The sequence below is a fragment of the Mus caroli genome, unplaced genomic scaffold (assembly GCF_978045245.1).
Source record: "Mus caroli unplaced genomic scaffold, Mus_caroli_1 scaffold_5, whole genome shotgun sequence".
NCBI classification, from domain to species: Eukaryota; Metazoa; Chordata; class Mammalia; order Rodentia; family Muridae; genus Mus; species Mus caroli.
In genome coordinates, this window is record NW_028227260.1 from 116,908,096 (window position 1) to 116,929,161 (window position 21,066).

General features: G+C 44.6%; 1 protein-coding gene across 7 annotated transcripts in view; it reads right to left on the reverse strand.

Moving 5' to 3' along the window:
* The window catches only part of Septin6 (septin 6), a 76,339-nt gene extending 55,796 nt beyond the window's left edge, over window positions 1–20,543 (reverse strand). For 3 of the 7 annotated variants that reach the window (XM_021152934.3, XM_085838180.1, XM_029473377.2), the window contains exons 1-2: window positions 20,237–20,536; window positions 5,943–6,057 (exon numbers count right to left, since the gene is read on the reverse strand). In XM_021152934.3, the coding sequence (XP_021008593.1) occupies window positions 5,943–6,057; window positions 20,237–20,266 (145 nt within the window). In that variant the 5' untranslated portion in view covers window positions 20,267–20,536. Of the gene's footprint in view, window positions 1–5,942; window positions 6,058–20,236 lie in introns of all 7 variants that reach the window. The other 4 variants (XM_021152929.3, XM_021152931.3, XM_021152932.3 and 1 more) reach the window with 3 other exon arrangements.
* Between the last annotated feature and the right edge of the window lie 523 nt (window positions 20,544–21,066).

A 21,066-nucleotide genomic window follows, 5' to 3' on the forward strand; every position in this document is an offset into this window, starting at 1 on the left:
GCCTCCACATCCTAAGAATTCTCAGACACTCCTCTGTATACTTGAGAGTGCCTGAAGAAAGCCTCACATAGGTCTCAGGATCAGCTCTACTGAGCCAGAGACCCGCCCTGTTTGCACAGCTGGAGAAATGGGGGGCTGGGTGAGGTAGGGCAAGCAGCAGGGAGGAGCAGCAAGGAAACTGACCACCCAGACACCTGCCAGCACACAAGGGTTGCAGCAACTAGCTGTTAAATAACAACGGTCTGGAAGAGGAGAACTTGCTGTGTTTAGGGAAATGCAATAAATGCCACATTAGAAGAAGGCAGAAAAGGAAGCCAGCTCCTTCAGTGGCTTTTGAGTGCTTCTGCTCTCAGTTGTCATCATGGTGGGACCTGGAGCTGGAAGGAAGCCCTCTTTCAATGGCTGGCACAGGCCCAGCCCAAGACTAGAATGATATCTCCTCCTATAGCTGTCTTGGGTCCAATAGTAAATGTGTATGGGGATAAGACACGTGGCCTAATAGGGTCAGGTCAGCATATTCCACCATGCCTCAGCAAGAAGGTAGGAACTTGGCAACTGGCTTCTAGCAGGAAACTCAATGAGTCCCAAGGGCTCAATTTCCCTCTCCCTCTCCCCAGCCCTCCTAGAGCATGTCGTAATGGACAGCAGGGTTTCTTAACCCCTTGAACTCATGTTCTAGCTCTCACTTTGCTTATTGTTGACACTGTGCTAGAAACAATAACTTTTAAAACAACACAGGGGCCGGAGAGATGGCTCAGTGTTTAAGAGCCCTAGCTACTCTTGCAGAAGACCTGGGTTCAGCATCCATGTGCCAGCTAATAGCTGTAACTGTAACTCCAGTTCCAGGGGACCCAAAATTGCTCACCAGGCATGCATGTGCTACTCATACGTGCATGGAGGTAAACATGCATACACATAAAACAAATAAGTCTCTTTGGAAAAGAATTTAAATTTAAAACATATTATGTGATAAAAGTTTAGCCGTTCTCCTCAGTGGCTGTCAATATCTGCAATCTCTGGTTCTTTGGACAGTTAAGTCCTTGCAAGATGAGAAAGATACATTCATCTCTGGGTTCAGGACTAGTCTTGTCTATAGAGAGAGTTCCAGGACAGCCAGGGCTACACAGAGAAACCCAGTCTTCAAAACAAAAATAAGCAATAAAGAAAAAGGAAAAAATACAAGTCCTAGATATGCTACTGTTACATTGTCATGTGACAAAACCTGAGCCCTGTCCCCAGTCTGAATCCTAGTCCTTTTTTCCTACAAAATGGGAAAGTTGAAGCAGTAGCAGCAGCGTTTTTGGTTTGGTTTGGTTTGGTTTTCTGCTTGGTTTGGTTTGATTTTGAGACAAGGACTTGAAGTCCTAAGACTCCTGCCTCAGCCTTCGAAGTGCTAGGACTTCGAGGCATACACCAATAGTATTTTCCTGTAGCAGATTTATGTGTTCTGTGCCAGGCATTGCTGTAACCAAATGCATATTTTCATTTTCTTTCATGTAGTGCTGGGAATGGAACCAAGGACCCCACAGATATGAATCAAGCTTTCAACTACTGAGCCACACCCTCAGCTTCCATAGATTTTATTTGCTCCTCGAAGGAAGCTTAGAAGGTATATAGGCACTATGATTTTTTTTTTTTTTAGTGTTGGTAATGGAGCCCAAGGTCTCAAGTCAATCAGGTTAAGCAAGATCTCTATCCTGGTTGGGCACGGTGGTACCCAGAGGTAGATAATACAATTTGTCCTTAATTTATAGTTAGGTTAACCGAGTCAGCCATTAGCTTCGTGAATTTGCAAGTTCCTCCACTTCCATGTACCTGATTTTCCTCCTCTATATACTGTATAGAAGATGACAGTCCAAAGTCACAAACTAATAGGTAGCATAGCCAGTATTTTCACCAGGATGGGCTACCTCTGTAGTCCATGTGTTGAACCAATACATTTTAGTGAGGTTCACAAGCATGACATATTCATTTATTTAGTCACTCAACAGGTATTTACAAAGCCTCTGATAATCACCAGATATAGGTATTATATAGGGGCTAAAGATACAGCAAAGAGTGAGCTAGTCACAGCCCCTGGTCATTTGGAGAGAAGTCTCACTCAACTGTAAATGATGGAATAAGCCAAGAGAAAATTCTGCTGAGTTCAACAGGGAGGTCGGAAGGAAACTCTCTGAAAGGAAACTCTCCAGGCACTAGAGTTGGCCATGAGAGTCTATGGAGAGAGACAAGGCCATGCCTGGCTGTGCGACCTTGTCCTTTCTCTTTCCTGTTCTTGCAGGGGTGAGGCAGACTGTGGTGTGTTTCAGCCAGCACAGGCAGCTTCCTGCACCTCTTCCCAAGCCTATGTGATGGAAGTAATGACACCATGGAAATCAATGGCTGCTACAAACCTGTTTTCTCCTATGATGCCTTGCTAGCCAGTGACCAAGCCCTGTGGCCGCCTTATGCTAACAACTGCGTTTCCCAGAGGCACGGGGATGGAAAGGTTAGCACCTGACCTTCATAGAATACTAGCTGCCCTTTGCACACCTCCTGCAATAAAGCTGCAATCCTGCTTGTCCTGTGTGTGTTTTCCAAGTTCAACAGAGCCCAGTTGAGCCTGGAATCTTGAGCAGCTTCAAAGTAAATATTATCGTTCTGAGCCTTTGTGCTCCTCGTGGCCATTAGCGCTGCCAGCACATTCGGATGGGCAAGTCTCTTTAGGGCTCTTTCCCAGCACTACAAAGCCCTGGGCCTCAACACATTGGTACTGCTAGCTCGGGTTTTTTTTTTTTTTTTTTAAGCCTGCTACATGAATGTTTACAGCCATGGGATCCTCAAGTTTCCAAAGCTAAGGGATTGGGATATGATTTTTTTGATGGGGTAGAGAAAGGGGAGAATCTCACCTTACTAGGTAATTACTGTCAACCCTAGAGATTATATCAGACTGAAGTCATAATATGCTTATGTCTATGTGCTTAGCTGAAAATCATAATAATCATGGAGAGCAATTATTGATACAGTCAATTTATTGCACTATAAACTAGGCTCTGGATTCATAAACATTCTCTTTCCCTCCTTTCAGTCTCACCAAACACAAATGCACACAGGCATCCATAAATGTATAATACTTATTCTGCTAGGTAAGGGCATAACAGCAGTAGGGCAACATTAAATAAACAACAATGTGCAAACAAACTATCCTAGCTGACTGTGAATAATCAAGATTAGCAATACCATAATTTGACACTAAAAATACTTTGGGTGAACAATTTCTGTGACCAAACAGAACCATTTTATAGGTTATCAAGGAGGCAAATTTAATAGTCACATACAGGTACAAGGCATAAGAATACAGTCACTAAAATTCCCAGGGGGAGCAAAGATCACCTTCAGCAACTTCACTGTGGACTCTGCCAAGTCATTGACAGTTCCTAGCATCATGGCTGGTTTGAGATGGCAGTCTGAGAGCTTCATGTGACCTTGATGCTAGTTGAGGGTTCTCTGAGCAATGGCAAGGTCATGAATACAGTAAGAGAGTGGGCTGCATGCACTATAAGCATTTTTGGATCCAGTACAGGGATTGGTTTATCTAATTGTCCTATCTGGGGACAGTATAGGAAGAGAGCCATTTCCTGAAACCTGACAAGTAGAAAGGGAAAGAAAAGATATATGACTTCTTGGGGATGAGAGTCTGCCTCAGGCTGTTGTCATCAGGTGAATGCTGAAGTGCTGTGGATGAGCAATACCCTGGTGGGAATATGAGTTGACTGTTTACCCCATCACCTTGTCTTGGTGTTGGCTGCCTCATCTTGGGGGCCCTGGGGACTCAGACTCAGATTACAAATTTCCCTATACTTGGACATAAGGTCCCATTCTGACTCACAGGGCTTTTTACCAGGTCAGTCTTTTGCTGGAGGTTGAAAGGTTGCTCACGGGGGGGGGGGGGGGCTGTCAGTTTGCTTTCATCTCAACTTCAGCACAGGTCATACGGCACTCTGGGAGGGATGCCAAGGGAAGCTGGTATGTGTGTGCACTGGGATATTTCAGTCATCAAATATTGTGTGAAATAAGTTGGCCATTAGCCAGAGATTGATCTTGTTAGTTAAACAGAAAACTTGGTAGTGCCAATATTAGACGTGATGACATTTGTTCTTGAGGCTGGTCGCCCTGCCTTGCATTTATTTTGTATGCCCGTCCCAATTAGCACTGAAATGTGACTGTGAGTATGACTGTCAGCATCCAAAGACTTGGCAACCTCTAGGCAGACTCTAAGGCCTCTGATGTGTAATTCCATGAAGTGCATATTTTTATCTCATAGCTTCTGAAGCTGATACACGGCAATGAGTCACTTTTGCTAGTGAGCGAGCCTAGCTGACTGCCTGCCATCCACATTTAGAAGTGACCTTATTGCTCTGTTTGTCCTTACAAGTACAGTGAATTCCCTACAGAAGAGGACCTGGTAAAGAGTACTGGAAATGGAGAAGAAGAAAAAAATCAGAGGAAAATGAATGACTTCAAAAAAAATTCTAAGATTAGTATTTAGTTAGTTAGGTAATTAGTTGAGACAAGGTCTCATCATGCAACCCAGATTACACTCAAATTCACAATCCTCCTGTCTCAGCCTTCTAAGTGCTGGGATTACAGACCTATACCACTAATTTTTTTTTCAATACATTAAACCACCAAAGTACCTAAGTCAGTGGTAGCTTGAATCTATGATGTGAATGAGTTCTCCATATGCTTTATACAAAAATAAGAACAGGAAATTATCAACAGTGTGTAAGTGTTCTAGCCAGTGTGAAAATTGGCTTTATTATGGCATTTATGCAACCATTAAGGTTTGGAAGCGGGTCACTAAAAATATACAGGTATATGTTCTTGCACTGTGGGGTGAAAATTATAAGTTAGCACTGTGTTTGCAAATTTGGGACTTTTAAGGTTTCAAAACATGTTCTTAAAGAATGACAAGGTACCATTGTCCACGTTTGTTTGATGGTACTCAGTGGTTTCTAAAGTACTTTCATGGTCTCCAGGGACATTGCTGGCAGTGGTTGGAGACAAAGAGAAGAACAACAGGTCAGTCAGGCCTGCATCTCTAGTGTATTTTGGCTCTGCCATTTTTCCATGTTGCCTCAAGTCAATCCCGTTGTCCTTCTCAGCTGTCTTCTCCATGAGCCTAAGACTACTACTTCCGAGCTTCACTTTGCAGACTGGGGGTCAAAACCACTTCTGTGAGAAACTGTTGAGAGGCATAGTGGGGGCTTCCTTCAGACTTAACTTATTCATTCACTTCAGAAATATTATTGAACACTTCTTGTGCTACGATTAGCACACCAAGTGGGCTCAAATCACCATGTCTCCCCACATAGGTATCCCAGGGCTTGGGAGGCTAAGGTAAAAGGATTGAGAGTTAGAGGCTAGCCTGAGCAACTTGTTGAGTTCCATGCCGGCCTAGGCCCACATAATGAGACTCTTGTCTTGAAACAAAACAAAATAAAGCCTAGGAACAGATATAGGCTAGGGAACAAATGATCTCTGCATGCAACTCTGTGATGCCTACACTTAAGCTCCAGCTGTACCAAGCAAGCTTAGACAAACTAGAGAGACACACAACTTCTAATTCTGTCCTGGTTCTTATCTTCTGCGCTCAAAAAGAAGCTGACAGCAGTAACTGAGCCGGCCAGCCCCCTTTAACAAAATTTTCCATTGAGTCTCACAAAGCTCTGTTTTTCCCCAAGGTACAGCCCCAGTTTCTGGTCTGGGAAGAGGGGGGAAAGACGTAATTGCCGCTGGATGCTTACAAAAATAAACAAAGGGATAAGAGAAGAGGGATTGGGGGTGCGAGCATGTAACTAGATGGGGATGACACATTATTTAACCTAATTACCTGCAAAGCCACATCTAGCCATTAAGGATCTATATCCTGTAATAGAATTTCCTGCCTTGGAAATACTCACCCACGCACAGGATGTTGAAGCAGAAGCCCTGGCTGACTGACTTATTCACCAGCTGGTCAGGCAAGCTGTCGAACCCCACATGTCCAGCCAGGGGGACAGTTCGACAATCTTCGCCCTAATTTGGAGAGGGAGGGAGGGAGGGAAGGGAGAAAATGAAAACGTGCTTAAAAGCCATTTGGACTTCTATCCTGTGCCAGAAAGTAACAGCCACAGAGGCCTAATATGTCATCTCTTTCCTCAGTCACCCCTCCCCAACCTGCAACACATATACCTAAAAAGCAAAATGGTCCATCAGCTTGGAAATCATGGATGCTTGGGTACAGCACTCAATACGTTCAGTAATAAATACCACTTGTTGTCCTAGACAGAATCAACTATGTGGGCAGTTGATCCCCCTCATCCAAACTTGGATGAGATCTCAATTCAATCACTCAGAGGCTGGGGAGCTTCTCTGAGACTCAGTTCCCTTCCACATCTGTCACAGGAGACAACAGGATGTATTTCAGAGGTGATAGGGGGACAACAATGTTTATAAATATCTATAATAATGCTATATATATAATTAATGTGTGAACATACATTCAATAAACATTCTAAAGTCCTTAGAAGGCAGTGAACCTTCTCTCTAGGACACTTTGGAGACCTACAAAGGTGGCACAGCAGAGAGGTTAAACTTACAGGCTTGGGCAGGCAAGATGGCTCAGAGGGTACAAATGCCTGCTGCCAAGCCTGATGACCTTAGTTCAAAACCTGGGATTCGCATGGTAGGAGAATCAACTCCTGCAAATTGTCCTCTGATCTCCACACTCATGAGGCACCAGTTCCCCCCATCCTCACTAAACAACCAACCAAACAAACAGACAGACAGACAAACAACTAAATGTAAAAAGGTTTTAAAGTACAGAATTTTTTAATCAGGCAGGTCTGAGTCAGAGGCCAACTTTTGCAGTTCAAGCTTTAAGAAGTTAAATTCTCAGTCTCCCATTACAAAACCACGAGTAAGTAGTGAATGTGCAGACTCCACAGGACAATACTCCTCACACACATAGCACATTGCCTGGCATGTGGAAAGCATTCAAACAGTAGCTGTTTTTATCACTGCACAGTGAGGTTATCTTTGGACCCTAAAAACTGGCCCACCACGCAGTAAAACACTTGTGGCTCCCTCTAGCTTGGAAGGAGCTTTCTCCAGCTTTCCTCTGGTTCCCTTGACTTCACAGGGGTCAGCCAAGCCACTCCCAGCCCTGGAAAGCATAGGGCCTAAGCTTCTTATAGTTAATGGTTTTATAAAATGAGGAGAGTCTCAAACTCAGGCAGACTTCCAAGGAACCAAGGGAAAGGGTGAAATGGGCCTGCATGTACTCATAAACTATGCTTACTGCCAATGGTCACAGCCGAGGGTGGGGTGTCAGGAGAAGGGTGGAGAATGGAAGCTGGAGGCAAACTTCACAAGAATGATGGGCTATGGAAATAGGCAGAGATTCTGTGGGGTGAGGCTGCACGAAACTTTCCGTAACCACCAGGATGCCAAAAGCAACCCAAAAGGCCATGGTTTGTGCCAGGAGGGACCATACCAGCATCCCAGGCTGTGCCAGCAGGCAGCTCCTCTGCTGACTGGACCTGCTGTAGTCTAGGTGTCACATCAAAAGGGATGTGATGTGATGGTGGAGCAGCCACTCAACCTCTTCACCGTGTGTGTATGGGGGGGGCGGGGGGGTGTCCCTGCCCCATCAGTGCCATTGGATCCTCCAAGAGCTTGTGCTGGTGACTACCATCTGGAACATTCATTCCCCTCTGACATCTTTCCATACAAACTCCCAACAGAGCACACTTGACAGACTGCCATATGCTATCACTGAGTTAGGTTGATGATGCCTTCCTTGCTCACCCAAAGACGAGGGATCCACATCACCTTACTTCACTATACTCACTTCACCCCCTTCCACTTCCCTTACCCCATTTCCCATCTTTCCTTTCTTGCTTAAAGCAAACAGTAAGCTGGAAGTTTACCACTGTTGGTTCTCAGCCTTCGGCAAAGCACCGAAGAGACTTCAGAGCCAATATGCTCTCTCCAGGGAGCCTCCTACGTAGCAGGCCTCAAAATTGGGACAAATTCAGAGTTGAGGTTTCCTGAGCCATATTTTATCATCTCCTCCTGCCTCCAAATTCAGCGCTATGAAACTTTAAGTGCTCCGAAGTCCAAGGAATTCTCAAACTAAAGATAGCAGGAAGAGCGCCTTACCTTAAAAACTCACGCCACTGTGAAAGACTTACCAAATATAGGGCTTAGGATGTAGTTCTGTTGGGAGAATGCTTGTCTAACATGCATAAAGCCTAGGTTCAATCCCCAGCACCACATAACTGGGGCATGGCAATTACATGCTACTAAGCTCTATGGCTAAGCTATGCTCCCAACCTTGGCTCTCCCCTTTTGAGTCTCAAGTTAGGTTAGTTGACTTTAACCAGCACTTTTTCTCAAAATGTGTACATGTCTGTCACCTTGTCACTTCAACACCACTGGAGACATATCCTGCCCCTACTTTCTTGTTCTTTCATCCAGTCAAGTATTGTGTAGGTAGAAAGAGCTTTTCAATTCCTGCATGTGGGGTTTGGAAGATGGCTCTGTGGTTAAGAGGACTTAGCTGTTCTTACAGAGGTTAAGTTCTTAGCACTCAACATGGTGGCTCACAACTATTCCTAATTCCAGTTCTAGGGAACTGTCACCTTCTTCCGGCCTCAGAGGGCACCAGGCATGCACATTGTATGTATCCATCCATACATGCAGGCAAAACACTCACCATATAAAACAAATCTAAAAATAAATATTTTTTAAATATTACATGGTTCATGGTACTCCCTACTCAAAACACCCCAAACTCCTCAAGCCCATTGCTATGGAATAAAGTCTATACTCTTCCTTTTGCTCTTTGGGGCTCTTTATACTGCTGTGGGTGATAACAATAGGCATGTGATAGGTGATTGGTAAATCTTCATTTTGAGGAAGCGTCTTATGTAGCTCACTTGTCTCAGACTTAAGATATTGCAAAGAATGTTCTTACACTGTCGGTCGTTCTGCCTCGACTTCACAGTACCCAGATGAGGCCTGTTCTATCACACCCAGCAGAAATTATTAGACAACCGAAATAATATTTTCATTCCCCCAAGATGATTAACATGTCTAGATATTTCCTGCCAGTCAGCACACCTTTCTTTAACAAAACAGGGATACTATAATCTGCTCCTTTCCACACTCTGACTTAATACCCTGACACTTAGTACAGATGTTTTCCTGAGTACTTAAGTATACTTCTAAATCATTTCTTTAGAACATTGTCTTTTAAAAGGTCTATATTATTTTTGAAAGTGTGCACTCATATCATCTGAGTATAGGTATGTGCACATGAGTGCAGGTGCCTGTAAAGACAAGAGAAGGTATTGAGTCCTTGGACCTGAAGCTACAGCAGTTGTGAGCCACCTGATGTGAGTATTGAGAATCAACTGAAGATCCTCAGGAAGAGTGGTATGAGCTCTTAACCACTGAACCATCTCTCTAGACCCCAAATCGTTATGTTTATTGACCATACAACATACCCATGCAGGAATCTGCCACCTCTTCCTAACTGCTGAATATTTAATATCTCCAAGTTTTCAACATAAACATACAAACAAACAGTCTTCTTGCAGGGTTGTAAATGTTTCTATTTCCTAAAATTGAAGACTATTGGACCAAAGTGTTCATATATTCTTTTATATACATGCATTTATGTACATATGTATGTATGTATGTATATGTGTGTGTGTGTATTGTGTGTGTTTATGGTGGCATGCATGCCACAGTTCATATGTAGACATCATAAAACAATCTACAAGAGTTCATTCTTTCCTTCTATGTGGGCCTTGGGGGCCAAACTCAAGTTGTCAAGCCCGACAACAAAAGCAGGTGTCTTTACCCATTGAGCCATCTTGCCAGATCAAAAGGTTTACAGATTTTATACACTGATTCATCACTTAACATGGCCTAGAGGGCCATACTAATGTGTGTTTCCATCACTACTATGTGTGTGTGTCTGAGTATCCATGAAGTTTCATGGACTTGTATCTACTGTGAACTGACTCATTGGGAAATGGTATCACATTCTTTAATTTGAATTTTATTAGTGATAGTAAACATTAAAAATGTCCACTGTGTATGAGTATTGTGTATGTAAATTATCTAGTCATGATTTTGCTCACTTAAAAAATATATATGTTTGCCTTTTCTCTTTGCTTTGTAAGAGTCTTACATGCATCGGGGAAGATAAGAATTGATTTCAAGGTGAGATAGCTAAGAGAAGAAAGTCAATAAGTAGTTAGCAATGTGAGGTTTTAGGTGCAGAGAGCATTTAAATCTGAGAAACAAATTTGGGGAGTGAGAGATATAAAATTGGATGTGCTCACTGGGAGGTAGTAAGAGTGAGGGAGATAAAGAACGAATATAGGAAACACCCATAAATAATGGGGAGATGAAGAGGGTTTTACCAAGAGGGAGAAATAATCAGACCAGTTTCCTGCCGTCTGAAGCAAAAAAAAAAAAAAAAAAAAAAAAAAAAAAAAAAAAAAAAGAATTACAGCGAAGTAACTATAGATTTGCCTTTAGTGGCATCACACATGACTCGGAATCTCTATTTCTTTGGTGTCTTTTACTCAGTGTACACTCTACCTAAATTAACTAGAGAACTTGAGACATAGGGCCTGGTTGATGTTGGTGTATTGTTGTTGTTGTTGTTTTCATTTTTGCTTTTTACTGGGTTGAAGGTTTGTCTCAATCTCTGTGGTTAAGAAAGCATCCAAACATATTTGTACAGTTCTTGATTTAGAAAAGTCTGTCTAGAGAGCACCTGTCTTGCTATAATGAATCTTACATCAAGATCATAATTGTTCAGAGTGAAAATATATGCATGCAAATTATGGACAGACTACTGGGCTAAGTGTACACTGATCCCAGGATAGCCCCAGGAAGTGTCTTTTATTCTCTCTTACAGCACCTCTGATGCCTTATCTCCTTAGTCCTTCTTAAGGTGGTATAATTAATTGAGATCCTAATTACTCTGATTGCAGTTAATTGAATGTTCACCTGACTATAAGGTGCCGAAGAGGAGATGCGACTAGAAGCCTGTCCTAGCACATCTGACACCGAAACTTTACCTAGCTATCTTGAGTAGCAAGTGGTGCCATGTTCATGGCAGCAAATCAGCAAAATTGTGAATCTACCATAACCCTGAACCACCCTTACAATCTGTTCTGTGGAACCTCGCGCAGCTGTACAAAGACTCATGTACAAGGAAATATATTAAAGCCTTGATGATAGTAAATGAAAAGCTAGGAATTCCTTAAATGGTAGACAACCAAAAAATAAATTATGAACATGAATATTTTGGAACAGTTCTACCGCTAGAATGCAGCAAGACCATATGTAATGATATGAATACCCCCAAGACATAGAATAAAACAGAAAACAGAAATTGTAGAAAGACATGCCTAATTAGTACACGTATGTACAAATAGCCTGGTATATATGCACATGCACATAAATCTATGCCAATACCTACGACAGATGCATGAAAAGACACCAAACCAAAAGACACCGGCAGTTACCTCAGAGGACAGGAAATGGAAACAGAGGCCTAATCAGAGGTGTCATCGGGTTTTGTAGTGTTCAATTCTTTTATGACACAGAAGAACTAACTCACATTGTTACCGGTATAATTGACATATATATATATATATATATATATATATATATATATATATAATAAGATAAGGAAAGTTCTTGCTCATTCAGCTTGGCAGCCCAGGTGGTTACTTAGGTTGTAGCCCGAGAGTGGCTAAAGGAAGGCAAAATGAAAGGTGCTCTTGGGAACTGAGAGAGCCCCCACTTCCCTCCGCCCAACTCCATTTCCTGTTTGCTTGTCATCTGCAGTCACCTGCGGTTTTGAAACACGTTATAACCACATTTTGTATCAAAGGCAGAAACACTGCTCTTCTCTTCTGCCTTCTCCCGAGGACACACGGATTTCAGTTTTTAATTGAATATTTCATATGGTAGGTACATAAAGAACAGCGAGGTATGGTGCGACCAGCTGTGTATCTTTCCCCCACTGCTTTTGGTTTGTTTGTTTGTTTGTTTGTTTGTGTTTTGGGGGAGCAAAGTGTCCCAGAAGCGCCCGATTAGCAACTGCTGTCCTCCACTGCCTTCTACCTGTCCTCTAACAGCCCTGACAGAGAAAGCACATTGCTGAGTGAGGCCTCTGGGAACTCAGGGTCTGCCTGTGTTGATAGGGAATTTCCTGTCTCTGTTCAAACCCAAGGTATCTAAGTTAGCCCTAGTCATCCTGAAGGAATGGGGCAGAGGGAGCATTTGGACCTAAGACTCTACTTTCCCTTAACTTTCTCCTCTGGTCTTTTACACTCAAACGTTAGCAAGGGAGACAAATGCTTAAACATGGTTCTCGGTAGCAGCCTCATTGACTGCTTAGTGGTGGGCCCAATCCTTCACCTCTTTCCCTGCTCCACCATCATTCTGGAACAGAGAAACTGTAAATCTCCTAGACTTTTGAAACCAATCCATCCACCCAATGACATTGGATGGACTATTAAGCAAGTAATGAAAACAGTTTTCTAAGAGTGCAAAATGGCATGAAATACTTGCCCAAAGCTGTTATGTAAAGCAAAGGAAAAACAACAACAACAACCTTGTACACCCAACCCAGTGAGGAGAGAAAACTAGTGTAACAGGTTACTTTGGGGGTAGCCATTCTGTTTTCCAATTTTTCTAAAATGGGCATACTTTAGTTTTATAATCTGGAAAAATGTTTTGTTTTGAATAAAGACTGATGGTACATTCCTAGGCAGGAAAGTGGCTTTGCTATATTAGGAAAAAAATCCTCAACTTCAACCAGAAAATGCTGTACACACTGCTATACACACACAGATAATCAGCAGTTTAGTTAAGTACAGCCTATAGCATCTGGGCAATTTTATTATATGTAAGACATTTGTTTTACCAACAATACAATAAATTCTTCTCTTCCTTTATTGTGAATTATTGTCACATTTAGTATATAATTCACTATTAAACAGTACAATATAATTATAGTCCTGTAAACCAGAAGACAAACCTTATGCCCTGAAACATGTCAAAAGTCCTGATAAAACCCCATCTACAGCCGTCAATGTTGTGAAAGGAATGAGAAGTACTATACTATCAGCCTTGACAGACCAATAAGATCCAAACATTTAAAACAAAAAGGTAAAAACCAATGTACCCAACATATCAAATGCCAGGAGTTTTCATGGGCTGATCAAGTTGGGGTAAGAGAAAACAATAGATATAAAATCTTTGGCTAGGATAGACATTTAGGGACCATTCTAAGGAGAAACAAGGTTTTCCAAAGCTTCAGTGGGGAAACAGTTTAGGGGACCTCAAGGAACCACAAAGGAGAAACCATCTTTACTAAAGAAGGGTGAAGGTCGGTCTTTAGCAAAGCCTGCAGATGAAACTGATTTTAATACCAAAGATAAACTCCAAAGTGGCTTCTCGTTTGTAAGAAGATTCACAGCAAGGACTCCATTAAGTAGCCAGCTCTCCTAGTGCAGTTAAAGTTACATTCCACAGACAAACATTCAGTTGTCATGTTTCTTTATAAAATGTCAATATATATATATACATACCTATCCAGACAGGCAATGTTCAAATGGTTGTTTCTAGTTCACTTACAGAGACCCTGCTGAGCTAAAAGCATAAGTTCCTTCTCCAAAACTCTCTCCTCACCCAGCTCAAAGCTGAAGGAGGGAAGGGGCAGGGCTCGGTTCTGCTACCTCAGGCAGAAGCAGAAGCTGGCAGGATGCTAACAGAACTGAGTCTGGAGAAAAAGGAAACAAGGACTTGAGAGCTGGAGACTCCCTTAAAGATCACCTAACCCAAGGGCTCTTTTTGCAAAGGGGGAAATGGAGACTCAGAGTGTGCCTGTGGGGGGAGTGACTTGTCCCGAGTCATCCAGTGATGATTTAGTGGCAGTGAGTGGTGCTAGCATCAGGCAGACCGTTCTCTCAGATGGAAAAGCTGACTTAAATACCAGATGTATTTCTTCCTGCTGTTAAAATTCCAGGCCAGCAGGCTCCTGGCTCCATGCAGGTAGGAGTGAGAAAGGACAAGGGAGAGATGAACTGGGAGTTCTTGGGCTCACCCACGACAGCTCTGGCCAGCAGAAGACAACCAAGGGTACTCAGGTCTGTGCTCAGACTCTTGTCTCTCTCCCCCACTTTTCTCTCCTCTAGGTCTCTCCTGACTCCAGCCCGATCCTAGGCTTGGCCAGCTGCCCAGCTCTACTCAAGAGCACCAGAGCTAATGAGTCTATCTAACTCAACAAGCCATTGTCTATGTAAAATATCTCCACTTCAGGCTAGGGGTGACCCCTGCTCTGGGTGGGTCAACTTTCCCACAAAAGCCACACACATTTCCTTCAAGTAAGGCCGTTTGAACAGTTTTCTAGGTGTTCTGGCCATGTTACCTCTAATCTTTTTTTTTTTTTCTTTAAGAAAAAGAAAGGAAAGAAAGAGTTTACCCATAGGCCTCTGGGTGAATGCCCAACTGCCCTCTGGGGAGCCTGAATTTGCCTCTGCCTCCATCTGGTCTCGTTTAACGGGGATCTGAAAAAAAAAAAACCCAGTTCTTGCCTCTGAGCCAGTGTTCAGAGCTAGGGGCCTCTGTGGTACAGGAAACCAAACACCACCTCGCACCTCATCATGACTGTGAGAGCGGAGCTCTGCTCCTGTTACCCCAGGGCCCGCTTTAGCAGGGGGAACCGGAACCCAGAGGTTTGTCCCTGAGAAGGCCTGGAAATCTTTCCCTGGTCACAGGAATGACCCAACTCCAGAGCCAGCTGAGAGCCTGCTGCATAATTCAGCAGATGGCTGTCTCTAGTGGGAAGACAGTGGAGAAGAGGATAACGTTGTTTCTCACCCTCCCGAGCATGTGGCCTCCTTCCTCTGTGCAGGCAGCTGAGAAGCCCACGGTTTCAAATCCCCACAGCAGAAGCCGCCTCCTGCCAAACTGAGGAGGAAGGGTCTGTGTTTCTAATTTATTCTGTACCCCCTCCAGTTGTTACTTAAAATAATCCATCATTACATGGCTGGTGGCTCCAAGATTTTTATTTAAAGCAATATGGAGAGAGAGAAAAAGAAAAAACCCACACAACCCGTGACTGTGCTATCTTGGATTTAAGCTGAAAAGCTTTTTTACCATCAGAGAGTCTCCACAGCTAACCAAGCTTGCTTTTCTCTGACCACTTTGGGGGATGTTGGCAGATGCAAGGAAAAGAGGGGGAAATAGGGACATGGCAGAATTTTAATTTCTTAGAAACACCTTGGAAAGACTAGTGCTTTTAAACAGGGAATCTGTGTATTCTGGTAGGTGACTCCTTGTTTCATCCACTGACCAGCAATAAGGCTTTGGACTTAAGCCTCCTGCTTGCTGCAGGCATAAAATAAAGAGGCCAGAAATGCCTGTCCAGGAAGTTGTTGGGGAAAATGAAGTCATACAGACGGAAGCATTTCAAGAAAGCTGAGCATCTTACATCTATGCATGCTATCCTTTTTCCTTCCCCATCCCCTTTTCTTCTCTCCAAGTGTCTTGAATATACTTTCAACACATCTGTGAATAAAGGCTTTCTCGCTTGTTCATGCTAATATGAAGTCATGGCACTGACAATCCAAAAGTCCCAGCAAGCCTGGAAGTCAGAACTATTGAATTTTGTAATAGTGCTTATATTTTCCTCTAGCAGACTAACTTTGCAAATTAGTTTTGCTCAAGTTAAAGCAATGGTGCTGTTCCCTTACAGACACAAGGTGTGGGGGGAGGGGGCATACTGGTAACACAACCAGCAATTAATAGAAATTGTATATCAGACACTCCACAAAGTAAATGCTATGCATATGATTGCAGATCAAATTTTCGTTTTATGACACCGGCCTATTAGTGTACTGTAATGAAGTTTTGTAATAAACACACTACTACCACTCACAGTTCTTGGAGTTAAAATGTCAAGAGGAAACAGGGCTCGTTCCTGCCTCATCTGGCAGCTCTGTGAGGGGGCAGAGTTCTTTCTTGCCTTGGCCACCACTACACTTCCAGCACTTGGCATGGGATCTGCCAGAGTCCGTGCCCGATAAATAAATGGTAGAGAATGAATGAAAACAGCAGTGGATGAATTGACAAATGAACTGTTCCCAAGCAAGTGGCAGAAGTGTGATCTCACCCATCTTCACAGCTACCCTTTTCCTATCCAGAAGCCCTCAGGAGGCCTCTCCTATCATTTACAGCCTTCATCCATGGCTGAATTAGGTCCCCGGTAATGACTTCTCATGGCAGGCAGTAGCTCTTCTCTTTAGCACTTAGGATAATGATAACTAAATATGGATTTGTAAGCACTTTGTTATTGTGCAAATGTGTGTGTGTACACACAGGCCCACAGGCACACGGGGGGGGGGGCGATTTGCATTCTATGGTGTTTGTGCAGAGGTCAGAGGGTCGTGGATTCTGCATATTCTAGGGATCAAACTCAAATTTCAGACTTTCATGATAAGTGTTTTTTACCCACTGAGCCCTCTTACCAGCCCTACATAAAGATTTGTGTCTGCCTCCATCATCCATTAAACTGGAAACTCCTTTGAAGAAAGAAGTCATACACAGAGGGTTAGCGCTGTAGTATTCCTCCAATCTCTCTCTCTCTTTCTCTCTCTTTCTTCTTCCCTCCTTCCCTCCCTTCAGAGTTTCTCTGTGTAGCCCTTGCTGTACTAAAACTTGCTTTGTAGAGCAGGCTGGCCTCAAATTCACAGAGATCTCTAAGGTGTGCACCACCACATCTGGCTCCTCTAACCTTTTTGACAAACCTTAAAGGCACAGAAAAGTTGGGAAACCATGATTGCCCATATTCCCTTGACTTGGATTCAACACTTTTTCACTATTTGGGGCCATGTAAACTTTCTTCGGCACTGTATCCTTGGGTAGATCTATGGGGTTTAGTTTTTCCTTTTCCTTTTTTTGGGGGGGGGATACAATTATTACTTTTAGTGATCAAGAATTAAGGAGGAGCTTTAAGAGGGAAACCATGAGTTAACTGCTGTCCAGAGCACCTGAGGCAGGGGTTCTAGGGTAACCATGGCTGACAGGTAAAAGTCTGTCTCAACTCAAACAAACAAACAAACAAATAAACAAACAGATGTATTAGATAATTATCACTAATTGTAAGACCAGAATGCAGAAGCAGTCTTCTTCTCAATGGCAGGTGGCAACTGGAGGCCAGCTGCTCCAGGACAACCCTGGCTTATGGCAACTCTTGTTGTCCTTGCAAGATGGCTTATTAGGGGCAGTGGCCTGATTGTAACTGGAAAAAGCAACACTGTTCTCATTGTGGGTACGATCTGTTCAAGCCTAGTGATTTCCAAAGCACGGTACTTACAGTCTGAACTAAAAATGCAACATTGAGCCAAGAGATAGAGCTTTTAGTTGACTGTACTGTGCCCTCCTAGGTCACCCTGGACGAGTCAGTCACGTAACCTCTCAAAATACAGAACAATGACAGTGCAAGTCACCTCATAGGTGGGACACACCCCAGGGATCTTTTATTACTTCTTCAATTACCTCAGTATCCACAATTTGTGTCTCCAACTAGGCTAGAACCTTGAAAGCCATGTATACTACTTTTTTTTTTTTTTTGGTATGGTTGAATAGTACTATTCACATCAGTCAAACAAGTACACTTTACATAGGGCTCTCATGCAGAATCCTTTCTGGAGTTCATTCAGATGAGATGCAACTGAATTACAAATTTCCAAAGGGCATACATACCCAAATGTAGGCCCTGCCCAACAACTGCTGTGCCAGTTTTACCACTAACAATGTTTGATGGCAGTGACCCTCCAGTGAATCCGTGAAGACGCTGAAACACACATACCAAGACAGTCTCTCACCATGCCTCAGAATTTACTAAGAAGAACTTCTAAACTTGCCACACATAGCCTGGCTCGCTGGTCTTCTCTTCCCAAGCCCTAGACACATGCTCCTTTGAAGAAACCAGAAGCAACGAGCCACCCAAAGACTCTTGAGTTAATTCCAGCTTCCCCTGGTGAATTACAACTTTTGCAGACACAAAGGAAAGCAGAGAGACAAATGACACATAAATAAGAGCTTCGCTGGCTTGAGGGAGGGAAGCATGGAGAGTGACGTCAGTTTTCCCAGAGACCCACTTATCATGATAACAAAGTCTCAAATGCTCGGTCTACTCCAGAATTTGCCATACAATTATGTTTTTCAGTTTACAATGTGGTAAGGCCAGCCAGAGCAAAGTGGAGCCACCCCAAAGCAAATCAAGGGACCCCCCCAAACCACCCCCTTGCTGTCCTCCCCATCTGCAGAACAAAGGTGATCTCTGGATTGTTGGAGTTGTGCCTAAGGTGAAGGCAACCTTCTGGAATCTTCTCCCTCACCAACATCAGCCTTGCAATCCAGGCAAGGGGAACTGGTGAGGGCAGGTCAATGCAAATTCATTAAAGCAAGACAAAAAATCATTATAGTGTTGTGGGTTTTGTTTTTGTTTTTGTTTTTTGTCACTAAGGATAGAGCAAGTATAAGCCAGGAGATGGATTCATCTTCTTAAATCTATAGCATCTTTAGAATGCAGATAAGAAAATCACCCTGGTTGTCCTCAAAACACTAGAAGGAACAAATATCACAGCATCAATCTTGAGAAATCTCTCAAATTCCATTATTGTCAAGCAGCGTCTCACAACTGCCTCTACCTTCTTACACCATGGCTGCGTAAGGCTGGGCTGTACACGGGATGGATTAGGTTTCGAATAAACCACCCTGTCCTTCCAAAGCCAGACAGGAAATGGAATAAACTTCTTTATCTGTAGAGAAAATGCTATCAGATTCGAGATTCAGATTTAGAAAACAAATCAATTGCAATTACACCAACTCCCCAGAGGCTGCTCCCCACTCCCTCCTTTTGCACAGGCTGTTCATAAATGGGAGGTTACAGGGTTATCATTTTTCATCCAGCAGTATTTGGGGTAGTGGGCTATGCCTGGCTGCCTTCTACCTCATTCTGCTTCAGCTCATTGTGCTGATGCGCTGGTGGAATTGTCACCACTTTTCATCTTTGTAAGCAAACTTCAGACCTAAAACAAACAAACATGGAACCTCAGGTTCCTGGGTATGATTTCTCTGCACATCCCAGGCTGGAAAACTTTAGTTTTTTAAGATGATATTTTTTTTTCCTCCAGAGTTGATCGCTACTGAAAGAGAGAACACTGCTTCTGCAAGTCTCACACTGTTCTCGTCGGTCTCTACAGAAAGATGTTAGCGCCACAGGTTTTAGCATATAAGCCCATGTACACTGAACCCAAGACCGACGCTCAGGGAACCGTTCAGGAACGTGCCAAAATACCCAACCAGCCACCTACAGGCTGGGATGAACTGCATCACTCCCTCCCTTCCACAGATACACAAATGGGACCCCGTGGGACACAGCACAAGTGGACACAGCATTGGAACACAGGGACACACACCGTAGAGGTGAGCACACAGAAACAGGCCAACTCATTTAGGGTCACATAACCCTGCCACGGGGAAGGCAGGAGGGCGCGCATGCACATATATGCGCACACGCTGATACCCATACAGACGCAGTCACGTATGTAATGCATATGGAGAAACCCTACTCCAGCTAGTCACCTCCCCGCCCCCCTCACCACACTCTGCCTTAGGTCCCGGGCTACCCCCCCCCAGCTCCGCGCCCCTCTATCTGAGCAAGCTGGAGTCCCAGCAGGCAGCTGTGGCAGGGGCGCTCCCAAGCTAAGAGGACTGGGGCCCCGGAGGGCTCCGGACCCTTGCTGCCATTCATTCGGCAACGCCCCAGCGGCGGGGCCGCAGCTGCAGCAAGGGAGGCGGAGGCGCTCACTGCAGCTCTCTCCGGAGATGCAAGTTCAGCTGCCCGCCAGTATGCTTCTCCAACCCTCCCGCCCCCCACCCTCCCGCCAACACAGGTCTCCAGGACATGCTGAGGGGAGAGTAGACTGAGCCACTGACCCCAGGAGCAAAAAGTCCCGCCTTGCCTCTTTGCTCCTGGATGCTACCCCATTGCCCTCCTCGTGGTAGTGGTGGTAGTCGAGCCGCAACCAAGTCTGCTCGGCCGTCCCCAGCCCCACACCCTCAACCCCTAGCCTGGGGACTGGTATCCAAGCCCTACACTCACCACCTGGCGAGCTATATCGGCCGCTGCCATCGCTCCTTGGTCCGCCAGGGCTGCTTCGGGTGCCTCCGCAACGGGAGCTGCTGCACAGGAAACAGAAGAGCTCCTCCGACAAAGAGAAAGTGTTACACTTCGGGCGCGACCAAGTCTGGTGGAGGGAGGTGCCAGGGAGGGGCCCCCTCACCGCTGCTCCAACCCCAACCTCTCCTCTATCACCCACCCCCTCAGAGTAGGTGTGGGGAGGGGACGGATTGGCCGCGCTGCCTTCCCCTAGGGCGAGCCCAGTTCCAGTTCTCTCTGCAACCCGAGTCTCAGCCTCTGTGAAGGGGGCGGGGGCTCCCCTCGGTGACCACGTCCTCCGCCCCCCCTCCCTGCCGCTACTGGGCTCCGTGGTACGTCCCGACCTCTGCTGAATTGTCACACACACACACACACACACACACACACCCCTGTTTTCCTTTACATCCCTGAGCCCCCAGACCTGAGGCTGGAAGGGTGTCCCGGCCCCTCCCCCTCCTACTCTCTGCTCCTAGGCTGAGATCTGCAGTCCGCTTTCTTTTCCCAGCCCCCATAACCTCTCGTGCTCCCAACTGAGAACCCTGGGTGCCTGGGTGGGAGCATTGGTCTCTGGAGTATCAGTGCTTTCCCTAGTCCACCCTAACTAATCCTGTTATCTCCTTGGGTTGGGGAGGGGCGGTGGCAGAACAGGGGTTGCGGCACCTGCAGCGCCACCACATTACAGTTTAGAAATGGAGCATTAACGGGGGAGCTGCACTGCAGCCCCACAACTGAGCTGGGACTTGTGGAGGACATCGCTCCTGTCCTGAGGTGCA